Source organism: Pantherophis guttatus, chromosome 7, assembly GCF_059756535.1.
Source record: "Pantherophis guttatus breed Tessera chromosome 7, ASM5975653v1, whole genome shotgun sequence".
Classification (NCBI taxonomy): Eukaryota; Metazoa; Chordata; class Lepidosauria; order Squamata; family Colubridae; genus Pantherophis; species Pantherophis guttatus.
In genome coordinates this window covers 16,944,730-16,963,826 of record NC_142069.1, presented here as the reverse complement: position 1 = coordinate 16,963,826, position 19,097 = coordinate 16,944,730, and the positions used below count along the sequence as shown (strand labels likewise).

The following is a 19,097-nucleotide window of genomic DNA, read 5'->3' as shown; positions in this document are numbered from 1 at the left end:
CTGGTTAATAAATACTGCACTAGAGCTCAGCATATCTTCTGTATTCAATTTGCATTTTGAAAACCATTCTGTTTTTCCAGGTTTCAAATAAAGGTGATCGGGTTGTGGAATGTCAGCTAGAAACACACAACAGAAAAATGGTTACTTTCAAATTTGACTTGGATGGTGACAATCCAGAGGAAATAGCTACTATAATGGTAAAACAACTCATATAAGGACTTAGTTCACTGTTAGCAGCATTAGTTTCATTAACCTACCCTATCAGATTTTTGTCCCCAAAAATTTTAATTTTGGTACATTTTCCTCCTAAAATCTATACTATACTCCTAAAATCTAAAGTCTATTGCAGTTTCTACCCTCTGTTGAACAGTCATCTTTTTTGTATGAAAATAGTTAAAGCAAAATTCGGATGCAGGGATTATTGCCTTTTTTTCTGAACTATCTTTTATTTGGCAAATAGCTGCTTTAGCAGCTACTGTTTGAAATTCTGAAATCAGATGGTTACTGAGTAGCTTTACGTTTAGTGACAATTTTTTCTCCCGTCATTACTAGTGTGTGTTTGCAAAAAGATATAGCAACATTTATAATAAATGTTTAATAAGTTTGTATTGCTTTTCTTTTCTTTTTAAACTTGTTAATCCTTAAAAGAGAAGAAATTAAAATAGTGATTTATAGTAAGCAATGAAAAGTGACAAATGAGGAGCTCTATGCCAAATATAGACATATCTGGCTGTAGGACTGCAAGCTGCAAAAATCCACGTGATCACAAATGGGTAGCCAAGTGATAGAGAAAACTGTTGCCAACTCAAGATAGTAGTTGCCTGGATGTTTACTGTCCAGAATTATAGTTCTGATAATACTCAATTCAACTAGCATTTGTACATTTGAAAATCACTTGCCATTTTTTGGCTAGAAGATAGATGAAGAGAGTGTGTTTCCTAGAATGGTGTGCAATACATCTTTTACAGGTTTTCTAGGAGAGTGTTGCTATTTGCTCCAGACTATCCTGTAGCAATTCTATAATTGCTGTAATTCCAATTTTACATGCAGGTGCAAAATGAATTCATATTAGCAGTAGAGAGAGACTCGTTTGTTGAGCAGGTTCGAGATATTATAGAAAAAGCAGATGAAATGCTCAATGAAGATCCCAGTATGGAGGCAGAAGGCGATCAAAGTATGGATGGTATTCAGAACCAGGTATGGCTGATTTTGATGTCCTAGCATTTATCTTAAATTGTTTATTTCCTTTTTTTTTTTTCATTTTTGCTAAGCAATCATGACAAAAGATATTTATAATCTGAAATTGAACCATCATATGAATAATTGTGGGTCTCTGTCTTCTCTCCCAGCAGTATTGTCCATTTTATAACTCTTTATTGTAAGTTTTATTTCCTTCCCTTCCTTAAGGTCCTTTGCTTAGTTTCCACAGGCAGGAATGTGGGCATAAGTATGTTCGGTGGCAAGTAGCCTCTAGTTTAGAAATGTGTAGACTTCAACTCTCAGAATTTCCAGCTACATTTTAAATTTCTGAACGGTGAAAAATACTGACTTAAGAAAACATAACATAGGAAGGGGAAATTATGAGGAAGAAAGAACTACAAATTTAGTCCATCTTAAGGGTAAATAATGTGTTTTAAAGTGCCCATCTGTAAGCAATTAAGGGTAAAGAGAAATGTGAGGGAACCTTACCAGTCTTTTAGCAAAGATGATAGAATGTCCCTCCCTCCATCTCATTTTTTATTGCTCCAACTTACTGAATGGCCATTTCCTTTTATTTACTGTCCGTGTTGCAAACTGAAAAGGCAAATTAAGTGCCTAGGGAGAAGGCCAGTGAGGAAACTAAAGTTGCTTTGAAAATTGAAACATTTGAGAAATATTTTTCTTAACGTCAAATTTTCAATGATTAGATGATTTTAGTATTTGTTTAAATCAGTAATTTTCACCTGCACTAGAGTTGTCCAGAACAGCAAGCTGGGCAGTATATAAATTTAATAAACAAATCTAAAGATACAGTTTTCGCAGATTTAACAACACTTAAAAGCAAAATATCAGATTATTTACAATTGAAGCTATGTGTATTTCAGTGAGCAGAGTTTCTGTCCTGGGGTAACATATATTATAAGTAGCTGGAATATGGAGAGTCAGTTTAGTATAGTGGATAATTTGTTAGACTGTAAGTTTTAGATCTTCCTTAGGCATGAAGGTCAGCTGTTTTGGGGCCAGTCAGTTTTTTTCAGCCCAACTCACTTCCCAGGCTGTTGTTCTAGAGAAATTTGGAGGTAGGAGCATTATGTACACCATCTTGAGTCAAACAGAGAAAGGTGAGATAGAAATCAAATATATACACACACACACGCCTAACTAATTAATTGTTATGACTATAATTCTGAGATTTTCCTTCGTTACAGAAATTGGATGGAGACTTCAAGCAACCGGATCCTGTTTCTTCCATGCCACAAAAAATAGGTAAGTATTATTAAATTCTACTATGATTTGGCATTGGTGATTTTGATTTTGGATACTGTAAGGTTTCAACCACCTATTTCATTACAGTTAGTCCTTGCTTATTGCCTGCTTATTGAGCAACCATTTGAAGTTGCAACGAGTGGTACTCACAACAGGTCCTCAAAATTCTAGCTGTTCCAGCACATGGTCATGATTTGTGATCTTCCATGCCAGCTTCTCACAATCAAAACCAATGGGAAGCTGGCAGGAAATGTCACTATGTCACTCCGGTAAATTCCCGTGGTCCTCCTGTGCTTCCATGGCACCACAATCTGTTTGCCCTGGCTCCCTAGTTTGTGCATGGACTGCCTCAACCCCCCCCTCCCCCATGATACTCCCTCATAGCATTCCCCACCTCCTGCTTAATGACCTACGTGTCACCAGGCTACAGTGATGATTAGGACTGCCAAGATTGTCATCACTTAGTGGTGCAGTCACAGGATGTCATGTTTTATGACTGCATCGCTTAGCAGTGACAATCCTAGTCCCAATCTGTCATCATACATGAGGACTACATGTATAGTATTGAATTAGAAATTTGATTGCATGTAATTGCACAGCTATAACCAATTTCTTTCTTTCTTGTTATTTTAGGTGTACCTCCTAATTCATTTACTCAGGTAGTCCACTCTGCTGGAAGAAGATTTATTGTCAGTCCTGTACCAGAAAGTAGATTGCGAGAACAGAAATTTTTCACTTCCATTCCATCAGAATATGAGCTTTTTGATTCATGTAAGTTAAATAACATTCTTAGACAAAATGTTTGTTTGTACTGCTTTCAATTAACCCAATTAAGCTTGGTTTAATTGGGCTTTTTTTAATAAAAAATTGTGTAAATTACCCTAACCCAAACATTCACCTTTCACCAGATATACATATCTAGAGCTTAAGAACATCTTCAAAGCAGGAGTGAAATCCAACAGGTTCTGACAGGTTCTGGAGAACCGGTAGCGGAAATTTTGAGCAGTTCAGAGAACCGGTAGTGGAAATTTTGAGTAGTTCGGAAAACCGGCAAATACCACCTCTGGCTGGTCCCAGAGTGGGGTGGGAATGGAGATTTGCAATATCCTTCCCCTAGGAGTGGGGAGGGAATGGCAATTTTGCAGTATCCTTCCCCTGCCATGCCCACCAAGCCACGCCCACCATGCCCACCAAGCCATGCCCACGGAACCGGTAATAAAAAAAAATTGGATTTCACCACTGCTTCAAAGATTCTCTTTGTATGACTATTGACATGTGACATGCCATTTTGATCTATATTGGGCTTTTAATCTTTCTTGTCTAAAGCTAACCTGAACAATTGTGTTTTATCTGTTCATGATATCACATGACATTTTAAAAATAAAAACAATCAAAATGAGATCATAGGAAAGATTTAAAATATTAACTGTCTCATGAGTTTTCAGCTGTTTTCCAAGTTTTAAAAACATGGGTCAACTGGTAATAGTATTTAGTGGTTTTGTTAGTGTCACATGCTCCTGCTTTAGGCTATATTTGCTTTCTGTGTCTGTACACACACACACATGTTCTGTATTGATTTTAGAATTCGATTAATTTATCGTAAGCTATTGTACTCGTTTGTAAGGAAGACGGTACAAGTGGTGCTTGGTTATTGACCACTTGTTCAGCGACCATTTGAATTTATGAGTGATCTTTGAAGTTCCATCTGCGGCAGCACTCCCATCGTCATGTGATCATACTCGGGGCAGGGGTGTCAAACTCGCGGCATCACATGACTTTTTCACATTCGCTAAACCAGGCATGGGCAGCACATGACGCATCTGGCCCACGGGCCACGAGTTTGACAGCCCTGCTCTGGAGGGTCAGCAACCGACCTGGATTTTCAACCATTGCAGTGCCTGTGTCTCATGATGATAATTTTTGACCTTCCCTGTCGGCTTCTCACAAGCAGAGCCAATGGAGAAACCAGTTGAAAGTTGGAAGTTGTGGTCCTCTCAAGACCTCATTTAATGATCCGCTATAATTCACTGGACAATGGTAATGGGACTGCAGGGACTGCTGTCACTAAGAAGCAGAGTCACACATTGTGCTTTATGACCTCATTGCTTAGTAACAGAAATTTTGGTTCCAAATACCGTTGTTAAATAAGGACTATCTATAGAAGTGCAAACTACATTAGCAAGCATTTAGCATTACATTCAGTGCCCTTCGATAAGTTTTCCTGAATAGGTTGACTGTGTCTTTTTTCTTTCAGTTGCTTCCACATCTCATGGTCCTGGGATGAATCTCTCGCATTCTGCATCATCACTCAGTCTGCAGCAAGCTTTCTCAGATCTCAAGCATATGCAGCACACTGAAGGACCTAGCACAGCTCCCCCAATTTTTAACCAAGCTGTGCCTCCTTTTCCTACTGTAGCTTTAGGTGCCAATGGGCTGCCATCTACAACTGTAACTGCTTCTTCTGAGTCACTTCCTCCCTCCACTAGTATTTCTTTATCAGCAACTCAGTCCACAGAAACGGGGTTTCCAGCAAGTGAAGAATTGTCAGTCCCAAGCTCTCCACCACCAGTGTTGCCTGGGTCACAGTTAAATAGTGGGGTAGCTTTGAGTGTCAGCGCACCTTCATTTTCATCAACAACTGTAGTCCAGGCAGCTTCTGCTACTGGAGAAATTGTTACTAGTATTAGCACGCCTGCTTCTCTGACGTTGCCACAAGCTGCAACAGGGCCTAGTGTTACAGTATCAGGTGTTATGGCACCATCAGTGCCACCCCAGCAAGTTGGTAGTGCTGTTTCAACAACATCTCAAACAGTTCCTGTATCTATGGCCCAGAGCGTTGTTTCACAGTCTTCTCAGTTGAACACCAGCACTTCTGCTCCCAGCCTAGCAAAAATGGTAGTGGTTAGTGTGCTGCAGCCAAGATCAGAAAGTGAACAGGCATCAGAAAATCCACAGTTGTGCCATACAGGTGAAGTACCTGTGCATGTTTCTGTACCAATACTCTCTACAGGAGCCTCAGGTACGTCTAGCAGCAGCTCCCAGCAATCTGTGGTACAGCCACTGCCCGTCCCACCTATAGTTACCTCATCTAGCTTTGCAACATCGTTGGGTGCAGTCTCTACCCCAGTATTACCCCAGGTCCCTTTGCCTGGTGCCCTACCACTGGCACAGCCAGTAGCTAATATACCTGTTGTCCAGCAGACTTTAATACACAGTCAGCCTCAACCAGCTCCATTACCCAATCAACCTCATACTCATTGTCTAGAAGGGGATATTGACACCCAGCCCAAAGCACCTGGCATAGATGACATAAAAACCCTGGAAGAAAAGCTACGATCCCTCTTCAGTGAACATGGTGGAACGGCTCACCCCTCTGTGTCCCTGGAAACATCTTTAGCAATGGAGGCCACAGCCATTCCTGGCTTACCAAGTACTACTGTTGCACCCACAAAGCCGGTGGCATCCATTCCAAGTACCAGTGTGCCGCCAGGAAGTTTGGTGCTTGGTCCGACAGGTCTTCCTGTCATGACACCAGTTGTCACTCCAGGACAAGCAGGCACCCCAATTAGTTCTGTCTCAGTGACGTGCTGTCCTGCAACAGCAACAACTAAACCAGGGACGCCTCCTTCAAAACCACCTCTTATCCGGGCATCGGTAAGGAATCCAGTATTTTTATCAAAGCGTTTTAAATCGCATCAAATGAAAAGCCTGCTAAATATTTGTCTGTGCTTTCCTTGTTCAGCCTTTATAAGTTTCTTAGTGTTAGTTCATCCATTTTAGTTCTTTGCTAAATATTATAAATATTAGTGCTTTCTGTATTTCTGCCCAGAAAAGCAAAGCAAAAGAGGAATAATAGATACAAAAAGTTATGAGTGAGGTGAAAGGAGGTGGATAGAGAAAATGTTTACCTACTTATCATAATAAAATGTTGGCTCCCTCAATGAAATGGAATGATAGGGAATTTGATTGGATAAAAGGTATTTCACAATATCACACATATTAAATTATAAATTACCACAAAACACTGTGATACCTACCAACTTGGATGGTTTTAAACCTGATAAATTTATGGAGGGATAAGGCTATGGTGACTAAATATCATCATAGCTGTGTACTTTGTAAAGTTATGTATCTGCCTCCTCAGTTAATCCAGTCTAGTGGTTAAGGCACTAGGCTAGAAACCAGGAAACTCTTGAGTTTTTGTCCTGTCTTAGACATGAAAGCCAGCTGGGTGACTTTGGACCAGTCACTCTCTCTCAGCCCAACTCACCTCCCAGGTCCTTATTGTTGAGGGGAAAATATGAGGAGGAAGGTGTATTAAGTATATTCATCACCTTGAGATTTATGAAAATAATAAAGGTGGGATAAAAATAAATAAAATCTATGTGTGTGATGCACAGATATAACACAAAATAACAGCTGTTCATTGCGAATGGTCCTTGCTTAACAGCTTCACGTTCAGTGATTATCTGAAATTACGACGGTGTTGAACAAGTGGTAGTTATGACTAGTTCTCATATTTACGGCTGTTGCAGTGTCCCACTGTCATGTGACCATAATTTGTGACTTTCTCTGGCTTCTGACAAACAAAGTCAATGGATAAGTAGAAGGAAGTTGTATGTCGGGGTCAGTTGAGGTTCTTGCTCAACTGACCTACAGGATTCTCTCCTAATGATGCCAGACTGCCAGAACAGCCATTGCTAACCAATCCGGTCTCTGTACTATAACTATAATTCTTTGAGTGATCATATGTACATTCATGTGACCCTTTCCCTGCTAAATGTGCTTATTAATGGCACATTTATTTATAATGGCCTGGAACAGAGTAATTACCAGGAAATTGAATGCAACAGGATGGAGTCTATGCCAGGCTCCAGTAACCAAGGAAGACATGTTAAGATTCTTCTGAGCAATTTTCTTTGTTGCTTCTTATAGACAGAAATCTTGCCAAACTAATGCACTCCCTTCCTCCTTGGAATCTGGACAACAATTTCATCACGGTCTATCTTTGAAGCGTAGCTTTTTGCCAATAAAAACTCAGCCAGAGTATGTTTCAGAATATTGGTTTGTGTAGGAACATACCTCATATGTGTGAATCCCCAAATCGCTACTTTAAGATCTTCAATCACAGCTGAGTAATGTGCTGTCTTCATTTAGATATTAAGTGGGAGAGATTCATTGCCAAATTAAAGAGAACATTGATGAACACAAGGAAAACTAATAGATTACAGGAGTTTGAAAAAACTTGGATGGAGACTGAGTTTATTTTTAAGTTTTCTGGAAGAAAACAAATGAAGATCAAATTAACTCATTCTTTTTTTTATCAGTTTACTTACATGATAACCTTTGTGTTTTCTTATGTGCAGTTAAAACTTTCCCTAAACTATTCATATATAAAGATATATTGCAACAACTTGTAATGTTTTTTCAAAAAAAAAAAAAGAGAGAGAGGTAGATATCATTCCAGACTAAATTTTATACAGCTACCTATTTTTGATGGAGGAGTGGAGAGGGAGAAGTTCAAAACTCTGCATTCCATTCTTTAGACTCACTGCTATTACGTATAATGGAATTATCCAGAACTTTGTTATTAGGCTGATATTTTGGTGCATCTGTTTTAACAAATGTTGGTAACATAATTTTTCCCCTCTTCAATTTGCATGTTCCAGTATCTTTTAATAGAACAACCAATTTTATAGTTTCCTTTAGCATATTAGTTAACTTTTTCCTTCATTTGCATGGTAGCTAGGGCAGTCTCATGAGCAGTTCAAATAACTGTAACCTTCAACTGTAACCTAACTCTACCTAATCTTGCTTTGAATGTATTTATTTTTGAGCTAAGCATATGACAACTACTTAACCAAAGACAGTATGCCTATGTAAACCATATACGTTCAAATCCCGTGTAAAATACAGATGGGGTTTAAAACAATAACTATTCCCTCAGTGCTTCTTATTAAAATACTAGTGGTGTGCATTAACCATTTTGGTTTGGAATTCATTTTGTCACATTGAAAATCTGTCCAAATTAGCTTGGGTTAAGAGTTTACCCAAGGTCTCTAATGAGATTTTTGTTTTTCATTGATAAGCTTGAGAGAACTACAAATGAATATGGCTTTCTTATTTTTTAACAGATTGGGATAAAAAGTTCCACGCAAAATAAATACCTTTAAAGTAATAGAAATTGCTTAGTTTTAGACAAAAAGTTATACACTTTTTAAAGGGAAGTGCCAATAATTGATATTTGGACAGAACTAAACTATTTTTTCATGAAATATATTCTGCCCACTAGGTTTCAGATTATCATCTCCCCCCCCAAAAAAGGAATGCACATTCCACTTATTATGATCAAAACCTGGGATCTGAAAATGGTTACTTTCTTTGTTTTTGTTTTTGGTGTATTACTGATATAAAGAATTTCAGCAATTAATCATAACTGAAGTTAATGATGTTGTTTTAACTAGTGAAGGCTCTAGAACAGGGGTGTCAAACTCAAGGCCTGGGGGTCGAATCTGGCCCACGGGGTGCTTAGATCTGGCCCACAAGGCCACCCTGGAAACAGCAAAGGACCAGCCTGCGGTGCCTCTGCCAGTGAAAATGGGCTCCCGAGCTCCGTTTTTGGCTGCGACAGCCACCTGCAACCCTCTGCCAGTGAAAACAGAGCCACACGCAGCCCTCCCGAACTCTGTTTTCACTGGCAAAGAGTTGCAGGAGGCCATCGCAGTCAAAAACGGAGCTTGAGAGCCCATTTTCACTGCCAGAGTACTCGGGCCACCACAGACGCCTCCAATACAAGTGATGTTGAGCTGGCCACACCCACCCCAGCCATGCCCCCCCTGCCTCCCCCCCCCGAGGTCAAACACAATCCTGATGTAGCCCTCAATGAAATCCAGTTTGACACCCCTGCTCTACAATGAAATACTTTGGTTCCATGTGAAGTTTAATTTTTTGCTTCTGTCACTAAACTTTAATTTCATGTCTATCCATAGGCACTACCAGTAGGTTCTGAACTTCCAACTGGTGCTCTACCCAGTGAGCAGCCGCCACCCTTTCCGGGACCTACACTAACTCAGGTGCTCTACGGCTATCTGCTTCTTCTGTTTTTTCTTTCAATGAGCATGCTTCAATTAAACTCTATTGCATGATAATTCTTCCTACACCTTCTCTTATTAACTGGGCAACTTTTTCTTGCATAATCTCACTTAATAATAGAGAGACTTCTTATTTAAAGGTATTTCTATTTTCAGTCCCTCTCCCTCCCAATACAAAATAGCTGCTGAACTTTTCTGTTAACTGGTTTAAAGATATCAAGCTTCCTTGATATCAGTGCATAATTCCTTTTAAATGTGTTCTGACATTTGACGTGTAATTAGTTTGTGAGATGTATTTTTTTCCCTTTAAAAAAAAAGTACAGCCAGTCAATAAAGTCCTGGTGCTTCATGTTTAGTTGGTAATGGGGACCACTTCAAGGAATTGAGATGAAAATACAATGTCCCTGTTTTTGATAAATAGTCAGCTAGAAATCTTTGGGGCATTTAAAAGCAATGTTTTTATAGGAAGTATTATCTTCAAAGCCTGCTGATCAGTATATAACGGTATGAGTCTTTTGAGTTCTGTGGATCTTGATTATAGGAATTGGAGGGATCATAGATGAGTTATGACAGTTATCCTGATGGGATACAGAAGTGTTATGACAGTTATCCTGATGGGATACAGAAGTGGTTTATTATTGCTTCGTTATTCTTTTTGATTTTCCTGTGTAGTCTACAGTTCTTGTCTCCCATCCAAATACTAACCAGCCCTAACTCAACTTACGTTTGGAAGCCCAGTCAAGGTTGAACATGCACTTTCATCCGCTGAAAACTGTTGTTAGATACAGTATCTACATTAACTAATGCTGGAGAGGACTATGTGGATATATCATTTTAGAGTTAGCATGACTAAGATGTTGGGCAAGAACTAGAGAGGGTTAAAATTCACACTCAGTAATAGAGACCAACTGAGTCACTTTGGGCCAGCCACTCTCTTGGGGCAACCTACCTCATGTGGTTGCTGCTGCACTGACAGAAATAAGGACAATTCCTATGGAAATGGCTTCAGGCTTTTAGAAGAAAGGCAGGATCTCCCTCTCTCTCTCGCTCTCTCTCTCTCTCTCCCTCTCATTCTCCCTCACTCACTCTCTCTCCCTCTGTCTCTGTCTCTCTCACACACACATACACAAAACACAGAGAAAGAGAAAAATAAAAAGCAATGTCATATATGATTACATTTATATTGCAAGATATTTTTTGAGGGGGCCATGTAGCCTCTTGTGTTGGAAACACTGTCTGTTGTGATTGAGATGTGCAATATTTGTTAAGTTAATTTTAATGTGTCAATTGCTGCTTGCTAAACCAAATATAGTTAATGGTTAAACCAAATCTTAAATATATGCTGGCTTTCTGAGAATCGGTATTACTATAGTCCTGCTTGGGACTATTCAAACAAATAAACTGCTAAACTCTGAATTGTACAATTTAAGATTTATTTATATAAAGTGTCTTTACCTAGAGTCTGTTTATTTTAAATTATTTTCAATACTATTCCTTCATAACACAGTGTTAGAAGGGTTATAAAAATACAATTGGATATGCTTGAAATCTATATGTAAACTTGATCTTGTAAGTACAATAAAAAATAACTTATTAAAATTGTTACTTTGTTAAACAGATAGCATTCTACATAGTAGTAACTGGATTTTGAACTCATCACTCTGCACATTGAGAAAAGGGCTCTGAATCATTAGACTTAGATTCTTTCTTAATAGGCCTTTGAATGATTGAGCCCGAAGAATCAACTAAATCGTTAAGGTGTTTTCCAGTGTGTGAAGGAAATAGATGGCATTGGTGTTCCATTCCCTTTTTCGATTATTGTGCTATATAGCAAGAGTTGATATGTACACATGGATTACCAATTTACATTAACTACTTAATGTAATAAATATGAATCAAGTAGATGTGATTGTAATTTTACTTGTGCATTTGCCACAGATAATTTGTATTTAATCCACATTTATTATGCAAAAATATGGTTGTTGAGAAATTTCTAAATGGCAGTATGAAAAATACTGGAGTGGGTAGGCATATTTATATCCGCTCAGAAAAAAGAGGATCTGTGAGGTTTGTATCTTAACAGTCACAATGGCTCAGTAGACTTATTAGTGTACACCTATATTCTGTTTTAGTGTTTGCAATATATACTTCCAGATTTTTTCAAGTAAGGTTGCTATGAGCAAACTGAAGCTCAGAAGCAATAAATGAATATAAAATTAGAGACTTCATACATATGCCAAATGCCTTTGAATATGTTTGAACAAAAAGCTATAGTTTTGTGGATATAAAGATATGACTATTCAAATGTTTATTGCATGTTAAAGAACTTATGTGTATTGGGAGGCTTTTAAGGAGCAAAGTCTAATTATTTCTTCCTTCTTCTAGTCCCAACAACCTCTGGAAGATCTGGATGCCCAGTTGAGAAGAACTCTAAGTCCAGAGATGGTTACAACAACTGCATGTGTAGGTTTTGACCAAAAATAACTTGAATATATTCACATGCTTGTGACCTGATGCCAATTCTCCAGAAAATTTAAGAGTGCTAAGCAGATTTGCTGGCTATGTTTCGCTTGTCTCATGTTCTAGAATTGCCCATGGGCCACATATGGCCTCTTGCATGCCATTTGCAGCCCTGTTGACTTTCCTTCCAGGGTTGGGGATGAAAATTTTAAAATGTGTTCTTTAAGGGTTGCAGAGGTTTAATGAAGCGTCTTCAGTACTTTACAAATTCCAACCCTTCTCCACCAATGTAAGTTGATTCTTTCCATGGGATATTTGCCTATGTACTTTAGTTGCCACCCCTTCCCAAAGGTGGGGAATAATAGGAATCTTAAAGGACTGCAAGGCTTAAGGCACATACTTCCATTTAATCATCCCACTCCCTGAAACAAAATGAGAAAATTTTGTTAGCACCTCCTCCCTCTTTCTGATCATCACCAGGTAGAGCAAAAACAGTGGAGGATCTTTAGGTGTTTATTTTGGGTGGTTGAATGAACGTGAGGTCTGCTTTTACAGCCAATGAACACATTTAGAATATTGAGAATCTGTTGTGGTTTCTTTAATGAAAGGACTGCTTTGGAATTAGTGCCACATTGGGTATGGATGCTTATAACCCAATCATTTATAAGACGCAAACTAACAAAAAATCTTCCCCACCATTTTCTTAGAATCCCAAATTGTATTGACATATACAGCATTTTCCTTTTTCTGATAAGAAATACAGTTTCTGCCAAAACACTGGCCACCATTTTTATTTTCTCAGGAAGCTCATATAAAATCCAAGGGATTCTTGGAAACAAACAGTTGCAAAGTGCTTGAGTTTTGCTTTGTGCCATGGCAGTTTTCAACTTGTTATGCATCTCTATTTTTGAAATCAAAGTCAGATGTACATGGAACCTAGTCAATATCGAGCATCATCAATATCAGGCATCATCTTAACTGTCTCATGTCATAACTGTGTCTAAAATGATGCAGTTCAACATCTGCTCAGAGTTCTTTCCCTTTGACAAATACAAGGGGTGTGAATCTTTTTTACAGTAGCACAAACATTCTGGAACATTCAGTATTGAAATTAGCTGAACTATTTCCCAGTGGTGTCAATCTAGTACAGCGGATATTCATAAGTACTTTGCTTTTGTATCTGCATCTTAAGAAAAATGATGGGACAATTGAATGATGACATATTGATGATTGTCCCAACCTACAAAAGAATAAAAAGAACAAACTTTTTTTTTTTTTTTTGCTGTGTTTTTATAGTCTGTGCCACCTGTGGCAACTTCAGCAGTTACTGGAATGGTATCCACCTCAGAACAACCCACAGATTCTGGTAAGAGTCGCTGGTTATAACAATTTCTGGAAAGTAGAAAGCATGCTTCCGTCATTGCTGAAACTGAATGTTTTATTTAAAATTGTTTTGTAATAGGGTTAGAAGTCTTTGTAACAGGTTTATAATTTCAAAAATATTTTCTTCTAGAATTTGTTCACATCATAAATGAACAAAAAGTTACCTAGCTATTTAAAATGCTTGAGTTATCTATAGTTATATAGATAGAAAAAAATTGTATATATCACCCCACTATGGCTACATAAACATCTTGAGTTACATAGGAAAAAAAACCCTGACTAAAAAAGTATTATACATTTGAACCTATGAATTAAAAAGAACAAAATAAAAATTATATATATATATATATATATATATATATATATATATATATATATATATATATACACTTTTTAATTCATAGGTTCAAATGTATATATATAAAATGGTGACATTAGTGCATTATTTTTCAATTTAATGTGATTTTGTAGTTAGCAGGCTTTTCTCCTTTGCTTTAATTATGTGTTTGTAGATGCTTTGGATTCAGTTCTGAAAAAAATGCAGTATCTGACAGAAATACAGAATCTTGAAAACAGTTCTGGCTATTTTAAGTAAATGACTCTTAAATGCTGCTTTCATATTCCATGTGCTTCAAAATAAGTTTTTGGAATTGAATCCAACGAATTATTTGTGCTAATAATTCCATAATATGCTAAAATGGGTTCTCAAACTCTGGAGTAATCTGGATAGGTTCCCTCCTCTTCCTCTTTATGGAGATAGTGTTTAGTGCTTATCTGTACCCAGGAGCCCTCTTGGATTAATTTAGCCAGTAGGATAGGTAGTAGCCCTTCCCATATAGGCAAGCTTGCCAACACCAGGACAGCCTGTGACAGCCTAACCTGTACCTAACCTGTAATGGGAGTCGATGAAATACAAGGCACAAGGCAATTCTATGCCCACTGTGTCTCCAGGTTTGGATAGAAAGAGTAGTAAGTATTTTGGAACCTGCCACAGGCATCCCTAGACCCTTCATCTGACCCATGGCTGAGATGAGAAACTGGCATCCATTCTCCAGGGTCCTTTGCCCAGTTTCAACCACCTCATAAGGTACTGTAGGGAAAATTAATTAGCTTGAAACCCAGACTAGCAGTTTGGATAAAGTGGACTTGAGAAGAGAGAAAAATGACATTAGAAAGGGAAAGGGCCAGTATATCATTAGGGCTCCATATCTGGGGATAGCTCCTGGCTAATACGTTAGGTAAGGAGAAGTCCTAGTTGGAGAGACCCAAAGTTTCTTTGTTTTGGCCTTTCAGCAAAATATGGCTAGTAGAGAGCACACCTCTCTTGTTCCTGCTGCCTTGGAAAGAACAACATTCATCTCCCTTTTGAATTAGGAGGAACAGTCCCCTTCAATTCCAGGTTCACCAGGTTTGCCCTGAAACGCTGTTTCCATCCTGTGCTCTTTCTAAAACAGCCACTCATACTTGTGCCTGATGCCTGGGAATTCTGGGCAGCCCCAAGTGACTCCATTCTCAGCTACCCTGCGTCCCTCCTCCTTCAGCTGGGGTGAGCAGAGCAAAGCCAATGAGAAGGAGTATAAGGACAACAAACAGCTTTCAGAGAAAGAGAGGCTGGATGAGGTGATGTGGGAGTGGTGGCCAGTGTTGCTGTCAGGCAGGTGGCAAAGAAGGAAAGGCATCTAAGAGCAACATTGGTGCACATATGTACAAAAGGGGCAGCCTTTTCATTTGCAGTGTCACCTCTGCCAGCTTGCCTCTTCTGATCCACCCACGGACACCATTGTTTGCAAATGCAGAACTGGACTCCCTGTCTGGCTTGTCCAAAACAAGTGTCACCTCCCTCAAATCGTTCATCATCCTCCAGTTGTAAATTTTTGAGGTTCATGCAGTATTAAAAGATGTCCAAAAATAAAAGCTTGTTAGATTTCATAATGGAACATAGGAACATAACAAACTGCTGTATGGAGTTTGAATCTTGGCCTATCAAGTTCAATAATGTCATCATTGACTGACTTAATTTGATATAGCTAAATATTTTCATGGATTTTTTTTTTCCTCAGAGTATTTATTTTCCAGTGTTAAGGGATAGAGACCTGTGTCTCATTCTCATGTTCTCTTTCCATTTGATGTTTCAGGTTCTCAGGATGCAGAGAGCAGTGCCACAAGCAGCACCTCCAGAGTTGCAGTTCTTAAGATGGGTCGTTTTCAGGTATTAGCATGGAGTGTTGATTACTCCTTTTTTACAGATGGGTTTATCATAGACAAGCGGGTGGTATTAGAGCTTATCACCACTGCCAAGAAAGTTATAATTAGAAACGAAGCCAGAAAAGGGGACGATTTCATCCCATCCCAAACCTTCTTCCAGCCTTTAAAAACCCATGGCTTTCTGCCTCTCTCAAAAACGGAAGGGTTTTTAATTTGGATGTTTACTGTGAGGGCAAAGATGGCATAATTACAGGTAAGTTGAAAAGGTTCAAACATTGTAACTTTATTGTAGCCAAAAAAAAAAAAAAATGTTCTGATGTACATTTGCTTAGATATGTTGATGCCTGCTTGTTCAGTTATTTTGTTGCTTATATGAACAGAAGAAAAACTATATACAATTGTGTGGAAATGACCTCAATTGTGCCTCAATAAAATGTCAGGCAGAATGCTCTTCCTGGAATTTCCCACTACATTTCCCCCACAACATCAAGTTATTTTCTTATAATTCCTGTTCACTATCTTGGCCTTACACTACCCCCCCATCCCCCATTAGAGATAGAGTTTCATAATAATTGTGGTAAAATAAATTTCTTCCAAGAACACTCATATAAGTTATCGATTTCTTTTCTGTTTCATGACTATTATGCCATTATCTGTTGGGGTCGCATTAGGACCAGCCTACTTAATGTTGGTGGGGATTTTGCTATTCTCAAGTCATATTGCTCTGGCCATAATTTCAGCCTCTTTTCTTCAGGAATTGATGTTTTTGCCTCAGCCTGTTTTTTTCCAAGTTTTCTGCTGATTTGCCTTAGGTAGATAGCAATTTCCTAAATTGCTGCTCAGCTAATTTCTAGTTATTTAGTTGGATGTTAGACAAGCCCTTTCATAAGACATTATGCCTACTAAGAAACCAATACCCACACAATCTTTGATCTTGCAGTCTTCTTCCCTTTGAGCATTTTCAAACTTTATAATGATTGTGTTCACCTGGTACAATAAATAGGTAAAGGGGAGGTTAACATATTGTGTAAACAGGACAACCCAGCAGTAGTTGGATCAGAATAGGATTAATTTTAGTCCAAAAGTATTCCGAATTTAGTTTCTGTTGTGCTGACTGTGTTTGTGATCCTTGACCAATTTATATGGCTGCCCGTCTCATGAATGTGACTGAGCCGTTAAGAAAGCTTTAAAACAATAGCAAAAAGTAGAAAGAGCCACATAGACACAATCCGATTCAAAGTCTCAGTTGGTTGGAACATGCACCATATCTTCAGCAATGACCCAAATAGCCCTCTGAAACCCATGGAATCCATTAGTTGACTAACTGAAATCATGGGTGAGGGAAGCTGTATTACAAACTGACTTGGCATTCAGTAGCAACAGCCAAAAGCCTGGGTCTCTGAGGGTCCATTGGTCGGGCAGTGAGCTAGAGAACATGGAGCCAGAATGCAACACCAATACCAAACACTAGAGGCACATTCCCCTGGTAAATTACCTTGTGCCAAGGGTTTCCCAATTGCATAGGAATGAAATTTTAGAGAAGACACATAAAATTCCATCACTTTCTCTTCATGTTATTTTCTATGAAGGTTTCTGTGATCGTTAATTGCTAGCAATTGGCCATAAATATTCCTCAGAATAGTGGTTTACTACATGAGCATACAATTCTTCAACCAGGCATTCTGTTTCCAGAAAAGTGGAAAAGTCTTTAAAATAATATAAACATCCATTTTAAAAAGGAAAAGCCAAAAGTAAGATTTCCAAAGAAGAACGCTGAGGTGAAATAATTATTTCTGTTTCTGTTATGGACGGACTAGGTAGAACATTAACACCACTATTGTACAAGCTGGTAGTGGGAAATTATGATCCTCCATTGTCTCTTAAAATTGGCTGAGATTCATAGTTCAGGATCAGGAACAGTGTCTTGCTAAACATTACTGTAACACTTAAAATAGGAAAAACAGCCCAATACCACAGCTCTGATCAGGTGTTGATTTTTTTAATTTTGTGACTGGTATTGAAGAGTGATCATTTTATCAATGAATAGTCCAATGTAATGGTTGGCTTTTTAACTAAGTATCGGTAAAGGGGAAAGTATATTTAAAATGGTCATGGCTTTTTCCATTAAGCTTTTGGCGCATCTCTTAGGCCCTCTTATTAATTCCCCTTCTTTCTACAATAGAAACAAGCAAATTCTGCTTCATTTCTCTCCATATTTCTTTCACAACATAAAATGTATATTGTCATTGTTTCAGTGCAAGGACCTAAAACACTATACACTTTATGTGTTTCTACAACTAAACTGAATTAATAATATCTCTGTTACAATTAGGTGTCAGTGGCTGTAGATGATCAGAAAGACAGCGAAAGTAAACCCAAGCACTTTGATACAACAACCTCAGAATCCTCATCTTTGTCTAGCAGCAGTCCAGAAAGTACTCTCGTGAAGCAAAGCTCCAGTGGGACAGCAGATAATATCCCTGTTACTTCAGTGGATGCAGTAGATGGTGCGCTCTCTCCCACCGTTCATTTGCAGCCAACCAAGGTTGGACGTTTCCAGGTGACAACAACGACAGACCAAGTTGGTCGCTTTTCTGTATCTAGAACTCAAGATGAGGTAACCTGCCTAGAGAGAGAAGTTCCTGAAGTGGTCCCTTTGTCCATGGACTCTGAGCAAGTTTCTTCTCCACTTACAACTCCTAAATCAGAATTTGCAGAGAGAAGGCCATCTCTGCATCTGAATGGGCCATCCTCTGAATTGGAAGCTGCTTTCCTGAGCGGTGCAGCTAAAGAGTTAGATGATGGTTCAGGGAGTCCTGATTCGATCCACCCTCCAGCCTCAAAAATCAGTCTTCCAGTCCAGAGTCTCAGCAACTCATTCAACTCTTCCTACATGAGCAGCGATAATGAGTCAGACATAGAAGATGAAGATTTGAAGTGTGAGCTGCGTCAACTGCGGGAAAAGTAAGTTTTCAGGCAGGTTTATGGTAACCGGTGAGAAGAAATACTCCATCTCTGAATCAGTTTTCTTTATCCGATGCAAGAGTAAATAACTTTTAGGGCTGAGCATGGTTGGAATTTTGAGTGTTTGTGATGGGCACACTCACAAAATGGCTATCATGGGAGACTCGCCTAATTATAAAACTTCCATGATTACCTTGGCAATTGCAAACCATTAACCAGAAGGCAAGCTAGTCTCTGGGATGCTCATTAACAATCCAAGAAATTTTTGCTGGGCTCACAAGAATTTCTGCAAATAAAAATGATGCAATAGTCTGATTCTTTGACTTGCAACATCTTTTAACCTGTTTATTTTTTTTTTTAATTATTTATTTATTTTTAAATAGTCAAGGGGGTAAGAACCTTCTGTCTATATGGCTTATAGCTAAAGCTCTCCAGATGAAATTTATTTTCTGTATGAATTTTGTTTGAATTATCTCTAGGGCTTGCTCTAAGGCAAGCACTTACAGCAGTTAACAAAACTTCAAACCA

At 38.5% G+C, this 19,097-nt stretch overlaps 1 protein-coding gene across 14 annotated transcripts in view; it reads left to right on the top strand.

Annotated features, from left to right (window-relative positions):
* WNK1 (WNK lysine deficient protein kinase 1) overlaps window positions 1-19,097 on the top strand; it is a 131,820-nt gene that overhangs the window by 98,769 nt on the left and 13,954 nt on the right. For 8 of the 14 annotated variants that reach the window (XM_087873687.1, XM_087873686.1, XM_087873683.1 and 5 more), the window contains 10 exons: window positions 81-197; window positions 1,051-1,197; window positions 2,409-2,466; window positions 3,100-3,237; window positions 4,721-6,120; window positions 9,456-9,539; window positions 11,943-12,020; window positions 13,314-13,383; window positions 15,536-15,609; window positions 17,938-18,569. In XM_087873687.1, coding sequence (XP_087729813.1) covers window positions 81-197; window positions 1,051-1,197; window positions 2,409-2,466; window positions 3,100-3,237; window positions 4,721-6,120; window positions 9,456-9,539; window positions 11,943-12,020; window positions 13,314-13,383; window positions 15,536-15,609; window positions 17,938-18,569 — 2,798 coding nt within the window. The remainder of the gene's footprint in view (window positions 1-80; window positions 198-1,050; window positions 1,198-2,408; window positions 2,467-3,099; window positions 3,238-4,720; window positions 6,121-9,455; window positions 9,540-11,942; window positions 12,021-13,313; window positions 13,384-15,535; window positions 15,610-17,937; window positions 18,570-19,097) is intronic. The other 6 variants (XM_087873690.1, XM_087873689.1, XM_087873685.1 and 3 more) reach the window with 1 other exon arrangement.